The sequence below is a fragment of the Myotis daubentonii genome, chromosome 11 (assembly GCF_963259705.1).
Source record: "Myotis daubentonii chromosome 11, mMyoDau2.1, whole genome shotgun sequence".
In the NCBI taxonomy this organism is placed as follows: Eukaryota; Metazoa; Chordata; class Mammalia; order Chiroptera; family Vespertilionidae; genus Myotis; species Myotis daubentonii.
In genome coordinates this window covers 51973162-51994290 of record NC_081850.1, presented here as the reverse complement: position 1 = coordinate 51994290, position 21129 = coordinate 51973162, and the positions used below count along the sequence as shown (strand labels likewise).

Here is a 21129-nt window from a genome sequence, read left to right as displayed (position 1 = left end):
CTACCTGGGTGTGGGCCAGGGCCAGGTGGGCTGGAAAGGGGAGAAAACGGACCCTCTGAATGCACATTTCACTCTACCTCCACTCATGGGTTCCCAGGCCAAGCCTGCCACTGACCTGCTGCATCACCCCGGTGAGTCACTTGACCCCTTGGAACCTCCACTTATCTTCATCAAAGTGAGAAGGTTGGCCTCAAAGATCTCCAGGGACCCTCTGAACTCTTGGAAATTGGATTCTTTTGAGAGACTTGAGGGAGGAAAAGGCTGGAGCAGGAAGAGAATTGGACCTCCTCACTTCCTCAGGGCTGGGACTAAGCCAAGTGATATCATAATGGGCAGTGCCCATCCTGGAGGGGGTAGCAGGGTGGGGTAGGAGCAGGAAAGCTGTGAGAAAGGGAAGTTGAGAGTTCCTCCATAGAAGGGAATCACAGCAGCTAAGGGCACCTGCCGGGCTTGAGGTGTGGGCAATCTGGAAGGGGGGGAATCACTGATGGTTTGCAGGAGCCCTTGGTAGGTAGAGCCCACCTGGGCATTCCCTAGACCCCACTATGTTCCTCTTCTCCCGAAAGACCAGGACCCCCATCAGCACCTACACTGACTCCTACAGGGCTCCTAACTCCATCAAGAAGGTCTATAACGACCCACCTCTGTGGGCCTGGGAACCCAACAAGTTTGTGAGCCGGGTAAGTAGAGGTTGGGGTGGGGGACAGGGGCAGACTAATGCGTATGGCCATGCATGTCTGGATGGACTGGCAGTGTGCGGTTATAGTTACTTTTGTAATTATTTGTAGCTTTGCATGTGTGTTTTTTATTCTTTTGCCTAGATGTGGAATTTATAATGATATATAAAATAATGCAAGATCCTGCTTTCATAGTGCTCTGCTACACCAAGTTAGGAGATGTAAGGAGTTAGATAAGTCAAGGAATAAACAAGACTTTTATAAATTATCCAAAATGCTATAAAGGAAGTAAACAGGGTAGTGGAAATGGAAAGTAACCAGAGAGAGTTACTCAAATAGAGCCAGGTGAAGAGCTAAAAGAATAGGGTTCCAGGCAGAATGATCAGAACATGCAAAGGTCCTGAGACTGCCTGAGGGATATGCCAGAAAATGTCCAATAGTCATGTTTTTGTGCATGCATTTCAGGCTCCTTGTATCTGTCTATGCCACTTGCACAAAATGGAGAGATCTGTGAGTCTAATGGTGACTGTCTAAGGCAGCGGTTCTCAACCTGTGGGTCGCAACCCCTTTGGCGATCGAACGACCCTTTCACAGGGGTCGCCTAAGACCATTCCGCATATCAGATATTTACGTTACGATTCATAACAGTAGCAACATTACAGTTATGAAGTAGCAACGAAAATAATTTTATGGTTGGGTCACAACATGAGGAACTCTACTTAAAGGGTCAGAAGGGTGAGAACCACTGCTCTAAGGAAATTAGCTGTATGCACCATCCAACAAACTTTGTTGGGGATCTACATGTGCCAGGCTGTCTTTCAGGAGCTCTCAGCAAACAAGTGAATAAAGTAGGGTTGTGCTGTGTGGAACATGCCCCAGCAAAGGCATGGGCAATGGTCCAAGAGCTGGAAAGAGGAGAGCATTCCTGGGACTTTAGGGCAGGTCTACTAAGAGATTCAGGGGGAGGAGGCTTCCATAGGGCAGCCTGGGGGCAGGGGCCCACCAGGGACTGAGAACTACTAGTGCAAGGGAGAGGAGCCTGCAGACCATGAAGAGCCTCAGGCTGTGATAAGAAATAAGAACATAATGCTCCAGGTTTTTTAATCTGTGAGTGTCATGATTAGATTGTGAGTTATGCCACTCTGGCTACAGTGGCAGGAGATTGAAGGGGTTGGGGCTGAGGGCAGGAAGCAGAGTGAGATGGCAGAGGATGAGGGAGGAGGATGTATGTGGGAGATAAGGATAGACTGTGGCAGAGAAAAGGGGAATTTGTTGCTTAATGCAGAAAATGGGGATAACTCAAAGAGGCACAAAGAAAAAAAGGCCTATAATCTCACAACCCCAAATAACCACTGTTAATTTATTATTATATGCCCATTTAGGAAGCAAATATATTTTATGAAAATTGTATCATGTTGTATACTAATATTTTGAATCTTGCTTTTTTTGTATAGCCATATGGCAGGTCATTTTCCTTGTGAAACATATTTTATAATTTTAATGACTCTATACTATTTTATTTTATGAATGTACCAAGATACTAGTATATTTAAGAAATCATATGTTATTGGAAGTTTAGATTATTTATAAAATTTTGCTAATATTATTCTTGTATATATCTATCTTTTTATGCATCAACTGTTCCCTAAAGATAAATTCCTAGACATGAAATTGTTAGGAGAAAGGACATGCACATTTTAAAAATGTTTGATATACACTTCAAATTTCTGTAATAAGGTTTGTAATAATTTACATGCTGACCGGCAAAGTATGAGCACGCCTGCCTGCTTTTCCACACTCAATAGAAAAAAATTTTAAAAAGTAGATCAACATGTCTTGGTCACCATCAGTATATAAAGAAGAGGGGAGAGATTAGGATGATTCCTGGATTGGGAGCTCTGGCAACTGGAGGAATGGACAGTGCTACAAATTGAGATTTGGAATCATAGAGAGAGATTCGGAATGGATTTGGGGGCAAAAATATTCAAGGACTTTCAGGAAAATATGTCTGGTGGATAGTTGGATATACTTAGCTCTGAAGCAAAGGAAAGAGGTTTGGGCTACAGATATATATTTTTAAATCATCAATATATCAGTCGTAGCTGAAGTCATAGGTGTGAATAGGATTGTGAAGGAAGAATAAGAAAATGACCAATCCCAGAACTGTGGAGAATATCAATATTTAAAGGGTAGCTAGAGGAAGAAGAGCCATAAAAGGAGACAGAGTGATAGGAAGAAAGTCAGAGAAGCCAACCAAGATAGCATTGTTAGACAACGGTCGGTATCAAATGTTGACACAGAAAGGAATCTCTTGGATGTAGTAACCTTTAATAACCTGGCCCGACGGCTTCAGTGAGTAGCAGTGGGATTAAGAATGAAAGCCCGCCAGCGAGGCTCAGTGGTTGAGTGCCTCGGTTCCACTCCGGGTCAGGGCACATGCTTGGGTTGTGGGCTCAATCCGATCAATGATTATCTCTCATTATTGATGTTTCTCTCTCCCTTCCTCTCTGAAATCAACAAAAACATTTTTTTTTTTTTAAAGAATGAAGGAAAGGCTTTTGCTTCAGGCAGTACAGTTGTGGTCTAGAAAACTCTGAAAACCCTCCTGCTTCAAAACAGCTAGGTCCTGCATAAAATTTTTTATTTTGTTGTGTACTCTCATGGAGGTGAGTGGCGAGTATGCTTAGAAGACAGGATTGTCCTGAAGACAAATGTTAGCACTACAAAAGCAGGAGTTTAAGTCTTCAGCTAGCTAAAAGACGGAGGAACTCAACCTGCAAATTCCAAACTGAACCAGAAAGTTCAGTGATCTCTAGCTCCCTGCCCCCAACACACACACACACACACACACACACACACACACACACATACAATTAATGTATGTATCTCTTCTATGGTGAAAAATATTCTCAATGTATGTTTCCAGGTATCCTTTAGAATAAGGCCAATCAAATCTGAGCTCACAAGAAGAGCTATAAGGAAACAAACCACCATGTGACAGTCAGCAGAAACAACCAACTTAAACCTCCAAGGACTTCAGATATTGAAATTAATAGTTAATGACTACAAAATAATTATGAATTTTTAAAATAAAATGTGAAATTATTAAAATGAGCAAACAATAGGAGATTGTATTTTTAAAATATCAGACAAATGTAAGAAAAGAACTGAATAGGAATTTTAGAAATGAAAACCATATGTGTTAAAACCAAATATTCATATTGGGATACTGGATGGGTTAAAGAACGGATTAGACACAGCTTAAAAGCCTCAGTGGAATGAAAGATAGAATGAAAGAAATTTTCCAGAATGCAGCACAGAGAGACAAAGAGATAGGATATATGAAAGAAACATTAAGCAGTATGAAAGATAGGAGAAAATTCACACACATCTACTTGGTGTCCTTTAAAAAAAAAGCAGAAAGAATAAGCATTATCTGAAGAGGGAAAAGCTCTGAACTTTCCAGAACTAATGAAAGAAATGAATCCACAGCCACAGAATAAATAGAAGGAATTCCACATTTAGATGCCTCGCAGGCCTGGGTGACATTGCAAATCTGTGGGAGAAGATAGATACTTAATGGGACAATTGGTTATCCATATAGTTAAAAATAAAATTGATCCCTAAATCACACCAAACCCCAAAAGCAATACCTCACAGATTAAAGGCTTAAAGAAAATAAACTGTGGCTTATATTAGAGGAAAATATAAGACATTGTCTCCATTATCTTAGAGTGTGGTTGGATTTCTTAAACAAATCACAAAAGCACTACATAAGAGGTTAATAAATTCAACCATGTTAATATTAAGAACTTTCATTCATCAAAAGATACCACAGAGAAAATGAAGATACAAGAAGCCAAAAACTGAGAGAAGATATTTGCAACATGTGACTGACAGGGAATTAGTATATAGAATAGATAAAGAATCATAGTTTTCTGAGTTAAAATTAAACACAGGCAGTGTACAGTCTGAAGAAAGAGAACAGGGGCTTCCGACTCTGTCCTTAAGAACCACCCAGTCAAAAAAAAAAGGACAGAAATGAAAACATCAGAAAACCACTCTGACTGAAGTCAAGTGCTTGGCTCTAAGCCCTAGTCTTAGATGAAAAGAAAGAAGCAACGGGCAATTCAAATAAGAGAACTATTCAGAGGGGACCAAGGCTGGCGTGGGAATCCTCAGGCACAGGTAGTGGTTTTGAAATCTGGGACTTTTTCTGATTTATTTTTCTTACTTTTGGGGGGAGAGAATATTCATGTGTTGTCCTGTTTGTTTGTTTTTTTAAATTAACTTTGGTGGAACTTAATTATTTTATACATACATTCACCAAATACCTTGGCATTTCAAACAAAGAATTTCCCATAACTTTTTAGTTTGCCTTTGGTTATTTCTAATATGTTTTGTCCCTAATATTCATCATGCATGGCCAGAACTGTTTGGTTTATTAAAATGTAGCAACTTTTTAAAATAAATAAAATTTTAAAAAGGGAGGCGGTTGGGAGACCCACCTGGGCTGACCTTCTCAATAGTGGCTGGATCTAAGTCCAGTAGGACTCCAAGGCTGGAGTTTCTGTGCACTTAGCCATTTCCTCCCCTCTCCCCTTGCACAGGGCCCGCCTAAGACTTTTCAGCGCCCTGTGGATCAGGAAGCCCTAGAGAAGATGGTTAAATGTGCTGTGCGGGACTACACCTATAAGAGTTCCATACCAGGCCACCCCTACTTGCCTGAGAAATACTGGCCCTCTCAAAAGGAAGGTAGGGCCTCACCCCTTGCCCAACTCTGACCCTATTCAGTGACCCCAACAATGACACTCCATCTGAACCCAACTTGGATCCTGACCTCTACCCCGATCATATTTCAGTCTTATCTCCCCCACGACAGGGGCTTTTTCTCTAACTACCCCCACTCCAGCTTGACTCCCAAACCACTTGACCTGACATTAACCCTGGAGGAGATTCAGCCCTGTCTTCTGGGAGCTCCTTGTCTATGCCAAAGAACTGGAACAGGCCTAGGTCTTATCCTCATAGAGATAGAGGAAGTATTAACCTCCTCCAAACAAATCCAAGTGCCATCTCCTCCCAACTTCTTAGTGACCCTTTTTCGTCAAGTTCCCCATCTCTCCTGCATCCCTCGGCCTTACCACACCTCTTTCCCTTCCACTTGGAAGTGTTTTCCAATCTCTTCCTGCCTAAAAAGTCTCTCTTCCTTCTCCCCTTCATCACCAAGATTTTCAGAGACAGTCTATATACTCACTGTTTCTATCTACTTCCTCGCTCCTTCTTACACCTTAAGAGAAATTATCTTCCTCATTTGATTAGATGTTAATGATCTGTTGCTCTGTACATCCCCAAAGAGCAGAGAGTCATGTCTTAATCACAGCTGTGCCTCCTCCACATAAAAAATAGCACCAAGCTTCATAAGTACTTGTTGAAAAGATTGATGACAAAATCTTCATCCAGTTGAAACTGGGGGTCTGCATCTTCTACACTCAAACATTAAAACTGCTCTTGTGTGGCTCTAACTACCACCTCCATGATACTCTTCCACCTTTACCTTATGAGACCCACCCTATGCATTTCACTCTGCGACCACTCTCTGCTTCTTGAAACTCCTTCCTTACCCAGCTTCTCTGATGCCTCAACTTCCTGGGTGTCAACTATTCTGGAAAAATTGGGTTCCTCCGAGTGCTAATCTGAGCCCTTTTCTCTCTGTACTCCTCTCCTGATACCATTTCATCTAACCAACGTCTTTACTGACAACTCCAAGTCTTTATTTCTAGCCTCAAACTCTTATCAGAATTCCTCTCTCCATCTGACTATAGTCAACTTTACATGAATGTCCCCAACTCAGTATGTCCAACCCACCAACCCAGAACTCCAAATCCCAATACCATGCTGCATACATACACTTGCCCTTCCTCTAGGGCTCCTAGACCTCCTTTCCTGATGTCTCTCATATGTGTTCTTTCAGACTATTAGGAGAGTGGATCACAGAGGGCCTTGTTGGACAAACTTGGGTGATTAGGTGAATAGGGCTTTGAAAGGTTTTAAGTAGGGAAGTGTCTTGGTCAGATTTACATCTGTAAAAAAAAGTGCCAGAGCTTTTGAGTAGAGATTAGATTGTGGGATTTCAAAAATGAGGTAGGGAGACCAGTAGGCTAATAAAATAATAGTTTTCTAAGTTCCAAGTATTTAGATATACTAATTAATTTCGATCTCATAACAGCCCTATAAAGTAGACAGTACTATTACCCCATTTTAAAATTGAGTAAACAGATACAGTGAAATTAACTCAGTCAAATTAACACACAGCTAATATCTAACAGAGCTGAAATCTGAAGACAAGCAGTCTGTCTGCAGAGTCCATTCTATGGATCACAACATTATATAGTCTCTGGGTTAAGGCACTGCAGAGATACAGAGAGATCATGGGAGACTGGAAGAGGGGATAGATTCAAGTGGTTTTAAGGAAGCAGAATAAGCAGACTTGGGAAATAAATGTGGAAGATGAGAGAGAGGGAGCAATTGGGAAGAGGCTCAGTTTCCAGATTGGCTCATTCAGAGAGGGTTGTGCCACGATAAAAAGCCATCAGCTCAAAGGATCCAGACCCACGTAGAAGCAAGCCTGAGGTAGAAAATGGGCTGCAGCCTTAGCTGGTTTGGCTCAGTAGATAGAAGGTTGGCCCATGGACTAAAGGGTCAAGGGCATGTACATTGGTTGCAGGCTCAATCCCCAACCCAGGTTGGGGCACATGCAGGAAGCAACCAATTGATGTGTTTCTCTCACCACATTGATTGTTTCTGTCTCTGTCTCTGTCTCTCCCTCCCTTCCATTCTCTCTTTTTAAAAAAATCAATGGAAAAATATCCTTAGGTGATTATCAAAAAAGTAAAATAAAAATAAAGAAAATGGGATGTATCTCAGTGTCTAAGACAATTATGGGGCCAGGCTGGGCTTTGACTGGCCTGAGGGAAATCAGGGAGAATCCAGTTTTGTGCTGGGGATCAACGGAGAAACATTTAGGAAGTCTGGGATCCTGGGGTAGAATAAGGAGTAACACTGTCTTACGCCTCCACCCTTACAATCCAGCAGACAAATGCAGCCCCAGCTATCTGTGTAGTGACTGGGGTAGCGCATGGAGAATGGGACCTTACTGCTGCACTGGCTGGAACAAGTGCACCACATGCCTTCCCCGGCTGCCTAAGGTATCTACTGGGCTCAGCACAGATGGCGTCTGGGCACACATGCACACGCACCTCCGCCTCCCAAACCACAGTGACATATTTCACCATTAATTACTCATCCCTTTCCCATCAGCAATGCTCCAGGCCTCCTTCCCATCGGCGAAATTGTGACACTAGGGTTTGTATTTTCCAGGAGACAAGGGAACCCAGGAGTGGAGCTGTGCTAGGTCACTGGGGCCCAGTCTCGGGACTTGCTTCACTGGGTGCCAATTTCTGACTGGGTTCTATTGGGGGATAGGCTAGCGTGCACTCCTTGACAATCTATACTCCTAAGCTTGCCACTTAGCTCCTTCCACACGGCTGGCCAAGGAGCAGTGTTAGGCTGTCTACCTGCTCTACTCTCCCCTCTGTGATGTCAGCAATGACAAAAGGAGGGAAAATCAGGCCACTCAGAGGCAATGCAGATAAAACACAGGGGAGTGATCCAAGGGGAGAAGGAGTCCAGGGCAGCCCCGGGTCGGAGGGAGTGTGGGAGACTCTGAGGCCTCAGCAGGGGCTCTCACTGTAGGCTGATGGCTGACCTTAGGTTGACTGAACCCTTTTGAATCAGAACTTCCTCAAGAAGCAGGACTTTTCACAAATTCCCAGGGGATTCTCATGGGCAGGCAATATTGAAAACACCCTGTTAGAGAGAGGCGGAGACATAGCTAGACAGTCAGCTCGACAAAAAGGGGTAAAACCACAGGCAAACGCTGAGATAGGGTTGTCAGACGCTCAGGTGCCTACCCGGTCCTACTAGTTTCATTCCTTCCCCCCCTCCCCTCCCCAGGTAGGCGGAGTAAATGCGTTGCCTGGCGACAACTCCAAACGGGGCGGGGCAGAGAGGGGAGAATCTGGAGGACGCGATTAGGCGCGGCCTGGGACTGGTCTGGGGTGCTGGGCGGGAGAACCCCAAAGGGGGCCCTTCCAGGTCAGAGCTTGAGGTAGCGTGTGTGCCATTTCCAGGAAGCCGGGATGGAGACAGCAGTTCGAGGAATGCCCTTAGAGTACCCTCCCAAGCCGGAGCCACTCAATGCCTATGGTAACGGATGGGGGGCGGGGGGGGGGGGGTTAGAAGGGGGGACGGGTATCAGGAGGCCTTAAAGAGTGGCATGGGGACCTGTGGGACGAGTGGGGGCCGAGGGCCCTGGACCCTGGAGAGGGTGTAACCCTGTCTCTGTCTGTCCCTTTCTCTCTCTCTCTCTCTCTCTCTCTCTCTCTCTCTCTCTCTCTGTCTCTTCCCATTCTTGTGACTCTCTGTCTGGGTCTCCCGGGCTGGGGACCTGCGGACCCAGAGCGCGAGGTGGTGGTGAACATGCTGAACTCGCTGTCACGGTACCAGACGCTGCCGCAGATCACGCCCCGATGCGGGTGCGTGGACCCGCTGCCGGGCCGCCTGCCCTTCCAGGGCTATGAAAGCCCTTGCTCTGGCCGCCACTACTGCCTGCGCGGGATGGACTACTGCGTCGGCGGGGCGCCCTGCGCAGAACGCCGCCTGCAGCCTCTGTGCCCGGCGCAGCCCACAGTAAGGTTCGCAGGGCCCCGCCCAGTTCAGCAGGGCCCCGCCCCCAAACCCGCCGGGCCCCGCCCCCAAACCCGCCATCCCGAGTCCAGCCCCCCCTCCGGCGGCGGCGAGCGCTCCATCCCGAGCCGCTTCCAGCCTCTGCCTCTACGCCAGGCCCCACCCCCTCCAGCCCAGCTAGACCCCGCCCCGTCCCGCCCTCGGGCCCCTGGGCTTGAACTGACCGCTGAAGCGGCAGAACCTGCACAGAGATTCCCCCGAGTTTCCGATCCTGTCCCTCCGAAACTGTGACCATGGTCAGCCTAGCTCCTGTATCTGTTCTGGAGGGTTCTGTGAACCACCCCCCGCACACCAGTCTCATCCCCTTCCCGTGCCCGCCAGCCCCACTCCCTACCTGGACACCCGATCCTGGGGACGTGTTCTCAGAAGTGTCCTCTATTCCTGGGCCTCGGGCCATCGTCAGTAATGGGCAGGGTTGTGGCTGAGTGCCAAATGAGCGAGGAAATGGTGACCGGGCGACCAGAAGGGCCCGGGCCTCCTCGGAGCCCTGCACCGCCTCCGGAGGTAGACAGCCTTGCCTGTCACTGCAGAGTAAACTGAGGCCGGAGCGCTTGGTGCAGTCCCCTCTCCGCACCAGGGGCACATGGGGCGGGCTGGACCTGGGAAAACGCCAATGGCCCCATCCCTCTAAAGCAGTGGTCGGCAAACTCATTGTCAACAGAGCCAAATATCAACAGTACAACGATTGAAATTTCTTTTGAGAGCCAAATTTTTTAAACTTAAACTATATAGGTAGGTACATTGTTATTAACTTAATTAGGGTACTCCTAAGCTGGCCTTTGCTAAACACGTCCTCAATCTGATTGAGGTATGTTCGCTGAGGTCGACCCCTTCCAACTCTCCCATCCACACTCGTCTTGTAGACTTGTTTCGTCTCTCTCCTTTCGTTCATCCTCTCTCTATGTCCAAACCATCTCAACATACCTTTCTCAATCCGCGACACTACATCTTCTTTCACTCCACAACGTTCCCTAAAATTAACTTAATAAACTTTACTTAAACTTTTAAGTCAACTTCGCTCACGCCCGCACGTGGTATTTTGTGGAAGAGCCACACTCAAGGGGCCAGAGCCGCATGTGGCTCGGGAGCCGCGGTTTGCCGACCACTGGGCTAAAGAGCTGTGCAGGGGGTGCTCTGAACCCTAACCCCCTGGTGATCCCCGCCGCCCCTCCCTTGACAGAGAGACTGAGTCCTTGAGTGAGACTGGGTCCTATCCCTTACAAGGGAATTGGGGGGGGGGGGGGGAGTTCCTGAGGCTCAGAGACACGGCTCCCTGGATGGATAGTGTGCAACAACTGCCGTCCTGGGTCGAGGATCCCGGGACTCCCAGGCCCGACCCTCGGTAGAGTCCGGGTGCTTCCTCCACGGCGCAACCCAGGCTGCAGAAACGAGGCCTTACAGGGAGGGGACTTCCAGGTGTCTTCCCAGAGGCGATGCTCCGACGGTGTCTGGAAGGGCCCGGAGACCTGAGGAGAGGATCTCCGAGCCGTAGGACTGACACCTGAGGCGTGGACCAGAGTCCCGGCCTGGGCTTGGGGGTTAGGGGAAAATCAAAAGGCCCAACCTCTGCCGCCGCTTCCTCCTCCAGGAGTGTATCGCCCAGCGAGCACCGGCCCGGGATGCACTGTGCAGTTATAACGCCCCTGCGGCCGTACTACCCTTATGCGAACCTTAGGTAAGTCTGGCGCGGTGGAGTACCTGGGGGCCGGGACCGAATTGGGGGTGTATACTGTCCGCTGCGATGCACTAACTGAAAGATGCCACCAGGAGGCGCTAGTGCCACGGTGAAGTCAAAACTAACAAGGCGATGGAGGACTCCATGAAGGTGTGGAGGCCAGCATTGAGAGGTTACAGGTTGACAGTGGGGCAGAGAGTCAAGATTTCAGTTAGGTTCAGGGATTGAAGTAGAGGGTAAAATGTCAATGTTAGGGCAATGTTAGGGACTGGGTATTGGAAATCAAAAATTTGGCCAAAGAACCTGAAGTCAGTGTTGGAGCCTAAGGTCAGGATTAGGGGCAAAATGTTGGGATAAGGTTAGCATTGAGAATTGGAATCCAACAGATAAGGGTCCAAAAGGGCTGGCCCATCTCTTCCCACAGGTGGGACACAAGTCACTTTAAGAAGACCGGTGGCTCCCAGAGAAACAACTATGTTGTCCACCCTGAGTTTTTGTCCGAGAGTTACCCTGGCTACTCCTACTGATAGAGCCGGGACCAGGCCAAGGGGGCTGAGCAATAAATAAACTTTTCACCCCAGAGGCTGCCTTTGACATTTCCACATATTCCCCTGCCTCCCGTGTCCTCATCCAGCAAGATCTGGCAATGAGGAACCAGTTACCCAGGCCTCTGCCAAGTCCCCTACACTAAGATGCAGTTTCTCAAAGTCAACCTGCCCTGAGCCCTCCCCACTCCCATCACCTCAGCACTTCCCTTAGGTGGCCCTAAGTGCCCTCCTGACACATAAAAGTAGCCCTAGAGCAGTGGTTCTCAACCTTTCTAATGCCGCGACCCTTTAATACAGTTCCTCATGTTGTGGTGACCCCCAACCATAAAATTATTTTCGTTGCTACTTCATAGCTGTAATTTTGCTACTGTTATGAATCGTAATGTAAATATCTGATATGCAGGGTGTATTTTCAGGGGTCGCGACCCACAGGTTGAGAACCGCTGCCCTAGATACACCTGGTGTCCTCCTCCCCTCCACCCCAGAGCCCAAACAAATGGGTCCACCTAGTTATGCAGAAAGGGCCCTCCAGCTAACATTCCTCTAATATCTCCTAAACTTAATGCTTCTCACCCCAGAATCCTCCCCATCACAACCCCCCAAAAGCCTATGTTCATATACCTTGCTGTCCTCCCCAACCCAAGAGAAGGGGTCCAAAACAACAAAACAATTTTGGCCGGTTTCATGATCAAGAAATTTCAAATTACAAAACAAAGCCCTGCTTCTATGTCCCTCGGGGAGCAAGGAGTGGGAGGTTCTGGAATCTCTGGGATCTTCAGTATTGTTGCACCCCATTCCTCCCTGGGGCAGGGGTATAGCGGGACACGCTCACTTCCTCGCAGTACAGTCATTTCCAAGGCCGGTCACTGGGGAGTGGCGGGTGCGGGGAAGCCAGTGTTCTAGTTCCCTGACCTCCATGCTGTTGGTCTGGACTGGTGAGAACCGACAGCTTGGGCCTCCCTGCTGGTGAAACCAAGGTCCCTCCGTGGAGTCCTTGATTGGATCCGCCTTACATTGGGCCGCTGAGATTCTCCAGGAATCCTGCTACCCTTTCCCATATAAGAAACTTTTTTTTTCCATATGGGAGAGCTGATAAGAGCGTTATACCGAGATGACCTCCACCTGCCCAAATCTGGAGGGCAAGGAATGCCAAGCGCTAGCCCTGTCCCTTTACCCTGCGGCTCGCTCCTTCTCATACGCATCCCAAATGTAGCTTGGAGGTGCAAGAAACCTAACATTCTACAGCCGCTCCTTCCTCCAAACCTACATTTCCCTGAAGACCTGGAGCAGACCCCTCCCCCGCCCCCGCCCCGCGCAAGCGGGCGGGCCTGCAGGCGAGGGCGGAGCCGGGAGGCACTGGGCTGGCTGCTGGCCGGAGATGCCGGGACCTGAGCCCAGAGGAGTAGGAGGAAGGTAGGGGCTAAGGAGCCGGGCCTCAAGTCCGCGTGACAATGTGGGAGGAGGGGTCCGGCGTCTGGGGCGGGGATGGACTCCACGGCCCTGGGCGAGACCAAGAGACCTGGGCGTGGCCAGCCAGCCAGAGGGCGGGGCCTCAGCTGTCCCCTAAGTAGGCGGCGCTCCGCTTTGCGCGGTGGCAGCTCAACTCTGGCTAGCGTGGAGATCTGCAGGAGCCTACCTTCACCCCCACTCTTGGGGTCACTGCCGTGAGTGAGCCCAGGGGGAGGGCCTTGGGCGGGGCGGGTTCGGAGGGAGCACACTTCACTTTTGCTCCTATTGCTGAGTGCGTGCGGAGAGTCTGGACACCTGAGTCACCTTGGTTTCCAGTGGGAGACAGGCCCCTTGACCTCAGTCTGTCCCTTTGGACTTTGCAGCTGTTGGGCGGGTCACTGGGAGTGGGGGTGGAGCATTCCAGGCTGTAGGCCCAGTCACTCGATCTCCCGGATCCCGCCGCCGCTGAGCAGGGAAATGGGCCGGATCGAGTTGCCTTTGACATTTCTACATATTCCCCTGGGAACAGTGTTCGAGAAACGAATCCGCTTGGAATGGCCTCCCCTCAGTTGGGCCTGTCGGGTCCTCCTCCTCATACCCGCCTAGGGGCTGGCAGCCAAGATTGAGGTTGACCTTAGCCAAGTGGGGAGAAGTCTTGGCTAGGGACAAACCCACCTGCCGACATTAGCCTGTGGTTGGTCTGATGGTGGAGGCAGCAGATTACAGGAGTCTGTAACGCCACCGTTAACGCTGGAATCACTGTTCTTGCCCCATAGACCCGGTACCAGATGCTATTAAAATTGCCCCTTTCCCACAAGAATCCTTCCTGGAGCAAGCAGCAGCAGCAGCAGCCCTTGGGAAAACAGGCCTCACCGTGCCCACACCCACTTGATAGAAGCCTGTCCCAGCCTCTTGACCACAAGGCTCCTTTCCTCTGCTGCATGCAGCCTGTCAGACCATTAAGTCCTGTCTCCTAAAACTGGGGCTGTGGAGGATTAAGTTGACTTTTTGGATTGAGGCAACCTACTTGGGTGACTTCAAACAAGTTCCTTTTTTTCTGACTTGGCCACTGTTTCCTCATGTACAATAGGCACTGTAGCTATGCCTCTTTTTTGGCATTGCTGTTAGGGTGGGTGCTCTGCGGGCATTTGGGAGACCAGCACAGGGCCTGCATGGAGCGGGTGCTCAGGCCTGTAGGCTCCTATCCTTCATCAAAGAACCTCCAAATCCTAGAAAGTTAAGCTTCTCAGAAATTAAGTGTTGGAAAAGGCTTCTAAGGTCACTTCGGTGGCGTCTCCATGCCTCCAGGGGTCATGAAATGGTCTGACTTAATATGAAACTTTTGAGAATGAGGGGCCCTATCCAGCGATGGACCTTTCCCATTTATGTCCGTAGTGCCCAGAATGGGGCCTTGAATATAATATATAGCAGCTCTGACCTGGGCCACCTAAGACCTTCTTTGGGTTTTGTTTAGCTTGAGGTCATCAGCAAAAGGTTACCGCCTGCATTTCTCAGGGAGAACTTTTCTAATTTGTACCTACAGGAAGGGGAATCCATACTGGGGAGGGGAGTTTGAAAGCTAAGTGTTATGTGGGCTGAGAGAAAGGGATTAAGAGGCTGTTCCAGACCAGCCAGAACCAACTAGCTTAGGCTATTGGGTGGGGCAGAGAGCACAGAGAATGAGGCCGAGATAGCACATTGGGGAGGGGCTATAAATTGAAATCTGGGATCAAAGTTCTGACCTGCACCTGGCATTCTTGATAGTCTCTTCAGGCGAGTGGTGGGGGGTGGTAAAGATCCTGAACAGTTCTGACATCTCCTGGGGGACTTAGAAACAGACACTGGCATCTGGGAGGAGACTAATTACTGTTTGCCAGTCTCCCTCTCTCCTTTCCCCTAGCTGGTGCAGCGGGCTGGCTGGCAGTGTGTATGTCTGTATGCACCTGGCTAGGGCTATTTCTTTGTTGGACTCTGTCCTGAGGGCTAAATCAGGAAGAGTCAGTGGCCTTGAGCAGCAGATTGCAAAACACCTCCCCCAAGTCTATGTTTCCCAGTCATATCTGGGTGTTTAGCATACAGTGTGTGAGAGTATATGTGTGTAGCTGGGGGGGAGGTGCGCCTCTGATCCCTGGAGAGCTGGTAGGTTGGGGAGAAATGTTGGCCCAAGGTGGATCGGTGAAATCTAAAGCAGGTGGCCTGAAGGATTTAGGTTGGGGGGAAAATGAGCTTGGTAGTCATAAGATAGGCCTGGCTGGACATGGAATCAAAAAGGCAGATGAGACCATATCATGTCTTGAACCTCAGTTGCAAAATTTATGCTTCTGAACTTCATCCCAGGGTTCATGAGAAGCTCTGTAAACTAGGAGGAGATGTGATCTGATAAGTTGGTGTTTTTTTTTTTAATCCTCACCCAATGACATGCTTCTGTTGATTTGGAAGAAAGAGATGAGAGGAGAGGGGGAGAGAGAAAGAAAGAAACATCAATGTGAGAATGAAACATCAATCAGTTGCCTCCTGCATGCGCCCCAAATCCGCCCTGACTGGGAATCCAACCCACGACCTTCTCGTGCACTGGACGACACTCCAATCAACTGAACCACACCTTTGGAAGGATCGCTATGGTTGCTATAAGCAGAAAGCATTGGGGGAAAGAAATTAGGGCATGGAGGTCTATAGGGGAAGTATTGCAATAATACTGGGGAGAAGAGACAGTGTCCAAAACTAGGGCAGGGGCATCAGGATGGTGGGTGCATGGCAGAGACAAAGCTAGGTGGCAGCTGGCCAAAGATGTGGTGCTGGGAGCAGAGCAGGAAGGTGGGCAGGGAAATGGGTTGCTGAACAATGGCTGAAAGAATTTGAGGACAAAGGGGGAGGTCTGAGAAGCCAGCCACCATGGCTCTTGAGCCAGGCTCCTGACCCCAGCCCTAATGTCTGAACCCAACCCTGCCTCCCTCCAAACCAAGCCCTAGGACAGAACTAATCTCCAGATTCAATCTGGCTTCTGATTAAATTCCATGCCTGAGTTGTTTGTTTCTTCTTGCTCTCTCCTCTCCCCTTTGGGGATAAGGAAACTCATCCTACTGCCCTATGATGCCTCCCCTCTCCCACCACGGCCACATCTCTGGGGAACCATGTCCTCTCCAGATCCCTCCCCTCCTCTTCAGCTTGAACTGCTCCCATGTGTGATCCCATGAAGTCTGATATTCTGTGATCTGGACTTCTCCCCGACCCTGTCTGGGTTTGTTTCTTCCCCACAAAAATAGGATGCATGCCATCTGCCCCTGCCCATTCAGAGTCCTGACTAATGTCAACAAACATTAGGGCCCTTGAGAAAGGGTAAGATACAGATTGTCCTCCTAAGTCTCACCTTTGCCATTTCTTAAACCATTGGTTCTCAACCTGTGGGTCGTGACCCTGTTGGGGGTCAAACAACCCTTTCACAGGAGTCGCCTAAGACCATCAGAAAACACATATGTAATTACATATTTTTGTGATTAATCACTATGCTTTATGTTCAATTTGTAACAATGAAAATACATCCTGCATATCAGATATTTACATTACAATTCATCACAGCAGCAACATTACAGTTATGAAGTAGCAACAAAAATAATTTTATGGTTGGGGGTCACCACAACATGAGGAACTGTATTAAAGGGTCGCGGCATTAGGGAGGTTGAGAACCACTGTCTTAAACCCTTATGTCCCCGAATACACCTTTCCAAAATATACACCTCTTCTTTCTTGCTGCAGCAAATGGAAATACTATGGAATGAGAAGGTCCGTCCCGCCTCTCTCTCCCCCTTCCAGACTCTGGCAGGCCAGGTTCAGATGGGCTTTGTCATGTGCCCACTGCCCGTTCCTTCCTTAACTGAAGGCTGATGCCTCAAAATCTGGAGAAGAGCCAGGCCTACCCCCGCCAACGCCCTGGGCGCGACACAGGCCTGAAAAGTCCTGAGGCTGCCTCAGCCACAGCCATGTACACCTTCCTGCCTGACAACTTCTCGTCTGTAAAGCCCAAAGCATCATCAAAAGAGTCGAAACCGCTGCTGGGCTCGGTAGTGCTGGGGCTGCTGCTGGTGTTGGCCGCGGTGGTAGCCTGGTGCTTCTACAGCGCCTCTCTGCGCAAGGCTGAGCGTCTGCGCGCGGAGCAGCTGGACCTTAACCTTGGAGGTTTCTCCATCCGCAACCAGAAGGGCGAGCAGGTCTTCCGCCTGGCCTTCCGCTCCGGTGCCCTGGACCTCGACTCCTGCAGCCGCGATGGCGCCCTGCTGGGCTGCTCCCGCACGGCGGATGGGCGCCCGCTACACTTCTTCATCCAGACCGTGCGGCCCAAGGACACGGTCATGTGCTACCGCGTGCGCTGGGAGGAGGAGGAGCCGGGGCTCGCCGTGGAGCACGCCATGTTCCTGGGGGACGAGACGGCGCACTGGTACGGCGGCGCGGAGATGAGGACCCAGCATTGGCCCATCCGGCTGGAAGGCCAGCAGGAGCCGCAGCCCTTCGTCACCAGCGACGTCTACTCCTCCGACGCCGCCTTCGGAGGCATCCTCGAGCGCTACTGGCTCTCCTCGCGCGCGGCTGCCATCAAGGTCAACGACTCAGTGCCCTTCCACCTGGGCTGGAACGGGACGGAGCGCTCGCTGCGGCTACAGGCGCGCTACAGCAACACGCCCTTCAAGCCACCGGCCGGCCTCCCCGCCGCGCTCGAGCTCAGCTACCGTGTGTGTGTCGGCTCAGACATCACCTCCATCCACAAGTACATGGTCCGGCGCTATTTCAATAAGCCGTCGAAGGTGCCCGCACCCGAGACCTTCCGGGACCCCATCTGGTCCACGTGGGTGCTGTACGGGCGGGAGGTGGACCAGGACAAGGTGCAGCGTTTCGCCCAGCAGATCCGGCAGCACCGCTTCAACAGCAGCCACCTGGAAATCGACGACATGTACACACCTGCTTACGGGGACTTCGACTTCGACGAGGTCAAGTTCCCCAACGCCAGCGACATGTTCCGCCGCCTGCGCGACGCTGGATTTCAGGTCACGCTCTGGGTGCACCCGTTCGTCAACTACAATTCCTCGTCCTTCGGCGAGGGCGTGGAGCGAGAGCTGTTCGTGCGCGAGCCCACCGGCCGGCTGCCGGCGCTCGTGCGCTGGTGGAACGGCATCGGCGCGGTGCTGGACTTCACGCGCCCCGAGGCCCGCGACTGGTTCCAGGGGCACCTGCGGCGGTTGCGCTCGCACTACGAGGTCGCCTCCTTCAAGTTTGACGCGGGCGAAGTCAGCTATCTGCCGCGGGACTTCAGCACCTACAGGCCGCTGCCGGACCCCAACATCTGGAGCCGGCGCTACACGGAGATGGCGCTTCCCTTCTTCTCCCTGGCCGAGGTCCGCGTGGGCTACCAGTCGCAGAACATCTCCTGCTTCTTCCGCCTGGTGGACCGCGACTCCGTGTGGGGCTACGACCTGGGGCTGCGCTCGCTCATCCCGGCCGTGCTCACCGTCAGCATGCTGGGCTACCCGTTCATCCTGCCGGACATGGTGGGTGGCAACGTGGTGCCGGAGCGCACCGCGGGCGGCGGCAAGGTGCCGGACCGCGAGCTCTACGTGCGCTGGCTGGAGGTGGCCGCGTTCATGCCCGCCATGCAGTTTTCGGTCCCCCCCTGGCAGTACGACGCGGAAGTGGTGGCCATCGCGCACAAGTTCACCGCCCTGAGGGCCTCGCTCGTGGCACCGCTCCTGCTGGAGCTGGCAGGGGAGGTCACGGACACTGGCGACCCCATTGTGCGCCCCCTCTGGTGGATCGCGCCGGGCGACGAGACAGCTCACCGCATCGACTCGCAGTTCCTCATCGGGGACACCCTGCTGGTGGCACCAGTGTTGGAGCCTGGCAAGCAAGAACGTGACGTCTACCTGCCCGCGGGCAAATGGCGCAGCTATAAGGGTGAGCTTTTTGACAAGACCCCAGTGCTGCTCACCGATTACCCCGTCGACCTGGATGAGATAGCCTACTTCATCTGGGCGTCCTGACCCAGCCCGGAGCCCGGGAACCGCACAGCTCTAACCCGCCTTCCTGCAGGCCTTTCACCCTCCGTCACAACCACCCCGTGGATCCCCAGGAAGTCCCTACCTCTGTACCACCCTCTACCTGGGTGCTAACATAAATGTGTTCCACCCGCTCCTGCAGGGCCAGCGGAGGGCGCGGAAGCAGCCTCCCACTCCTACGCACAACCTAACAAGCCCCTTTCCTCCACTCACCCTTGTCTACAGAAACCTTTCTCTGGGGTGGGGGTGTGTGAGCTCCGGGGGAAAAGGTCAGCTCCTGTTACACATGGTTGGATTTTAAAAGCACAAAAGAAAAACCTCACTCTCCATTCTGGCCTGAGTAGCCATCTTATCCTTCCGAAGTGGGGACTTGATCCTCCTTCAGGTCCCAAAATAGCCCCCGGCCACACTAAGAAAGGGCATATTCTTGGAGTTGGAAGCCAGGCCCTGAGTTCTCAGCCCTGGCCTCAACTGTGACTGACCTGGTCCCACCCCAGCTGCCGGGAAGAGATGGGGGTACTTGGCCAACTGGAGGGCTTGAACCAGCGCAGCGTTATCATCGTTGTCCCTCATTTGTGAAGAGACTCCTAACACTGCACTAACCATCTGTGTACACACGTGCACTCAGCCTTGTGTACACATATGTGCTCAGCACAAAGACTTGCAAGACCACGCAGGCCAGACTTGGTGCCTTACCCCAAGACCCTGTGTGTGTGTGTGTGTGTGTGTGAGAGAGAGAGAGAGAGAGAGAGAGAGAGAGAGAGAGAGAGAGAGAGGCGGGGGTGGGGGGGGGAGGCATCATGTGTCATCCCTGGATCTGCAGAATGAACACAACACCCCTGAAGCTGGGTAACCCTGGAGGTAGGGGGCAGGGAGCAAATTTGAGGCTTTGATTGTTGACTTGGCCTCTTCCCAGGCAATGTCCCTGGAACTCTGGTAGGAAATAAACAGCCCCTTCATGATTGCTCAGCTGCCTCACTCCCTGCACAGGTGGCAGGGGTGTGGCCTAAATGGAAGGGAAGTCTTTTTTTTTTTTTTAATATATTTTATTGATTTTCTACAGAGAGGAAGGGAGAGGGATAGAGAGTTAGAAACATCGATGAGAGAGAAACATCGATCAGCTGCCTCCTGCACACCTCCCACTGGGGATGTGCCCGCAACCAAGGTACATGCCCTTGGCCGAAATCGAACCTGGGACCCTTCAGTCCACAGGCCGACACTCTATCCACTGAGCCAAACGGGTTAGGGCAGGAAGGGATAGTCTTATTCTGGTGGCGGTGCGCTGCATTCAGCACACGCACCACACGTGCACATCTCTGCCGGCAAATACACATACAGGGTAAGGTCTTTCATTTCAGCCATTTTTCCGTTCTAAGAAGATCAATCTCAGCCAGAGCATTTTTTTTTCTGACTTCACAGCTAAGTCTGGAGAAGTTGTTTGCCAGAGCCCGGAGGTGGGAAACAGGGCAGGGCTCAGCCTCCATCTACAGGTTGGACAGCAGAACCAGTCCCTCAGCCCCTAGAGAATACATCTCTTTGCCCGGCCCTCCACCCCTCTATTTTCTCAGTGTGAAGAATGCCTAATACAATTTTTAGGGAACTCACAGGTGCCTATCTATCTCCCGTGCTGACTCTACCACTCTTCAACAAGCTGTGTGACCTTGAGCAAGCTGCTTAACCTCTCTGAGCCTCATTTTCCTCATATGTAAAATGGTGATAATAATGTCCAACTCCCAGGTTGTTGTGGGAATTATAAGCACAGATGTATGTAAAGTGCCTGGCACAAGTAGGTGCTCAATAAAAGGTAGCTATTACAATACTGTTTCTTGTTTCCTTGTTTATGAATGACAAGGATTTTTCCAGGTCCCAACTCCCAGCCCAACTGGCTTCCTCTGGGCCTGCAGGTGACATCCTCTTCCCTAACCTCTGCACAT

At 50.7% G+C, this 21129-nt stretch overlaps 2 protein-coding genes across 4 annotated transcripts; both read left to right on the top strand.

Annotated features, from left to right (window-relative positions):
- Positions 1-6: 6 nt before the first annotated feature.
- SPMIP6 (sperm microtubule inner protein 6) lies at positions 7-17045 on the top strand. 3 transcript variants are annotated; one of them, XM_059657179.1, is made up of 8 exons: positions 7-131; positions 567-680; positions 5288-5432; positions 7767-7882; positions 8867-8942; positions 9196-9425; positions 11071-11157; positions 16908-17045. In XM_059657179.1, the coding sequence occupies exons 1-7, from the start codon at positions 60-62 to the stop codon at positions 11155-11157; spliced, it is 840 nt and encodes a 279-aa protein (XP_059513162.1). In that variant the 5' UTR covers positions 7-59; the 3' UTR covers positions 16908-17045. The 3 variants fall into 3 exon arrangements, with proteins under 3 accessions (XP_059513162.1, XP_059513163.1, XP_059513161.1); XM_059657180.1 differs by lacking the exon at positions 16908-17045 and adding an exon at positions 11582-12152; XM_059657178.1 differs by lacking the exon at positions 16908-17045 and adding an exon at positions 11582-12152 and having other exon boundaries at positions 9196-9430.
- Positions 13155-21012, top strand: MYORG (myogenesis regulating glycosidase (putative)). Its single transcript, XM_059657177.1, has 2 exons — positions 13155-13369; positions 16965-21012. Exon 2 carries the CDS (start codon positions 17036-17038, stop codon positions 19178-19180), a length of 2145 nt encoding a protein of 714 aa, XP_059513160.1. The 5' UTR covers positions 13155-13369; positions 16965-17035; the 3' UTR covers positions 19181-21012.
- Positions 21013-21129: the final 117 nt, after the last annotated feature.

Coding starts and splice junctions, on each gene's coding strand:
- SPMIP6 (XM_059657178.1), top strand. CDS start 60: ATGCACATTTCACTCTACCTCCACTCATGGGTTCCCAGGCCAAGCCTG. Junction 5,433..7,766: donor CTGGCCCTCTCAAAAGGAAG/GTAGGGCCTCAC, acceptor CTTACAATCCAG/CAGACAAATGCAGCCCCAGC. Junction 9,431..11,070: donor CCGGCGCAGCCCACAGTAAG/GTTCGCAGGGCC, acceptor TTCCTCCTCCAG/GAGTGTATCGCCCAGCGAGC.
- MYORG (XM_059657177.1), top strand. CDS start 17,036: ATGCCTCAAAATCTGGAGAAGAGCCAGGCCTACCCCCGCCAACGCCCT.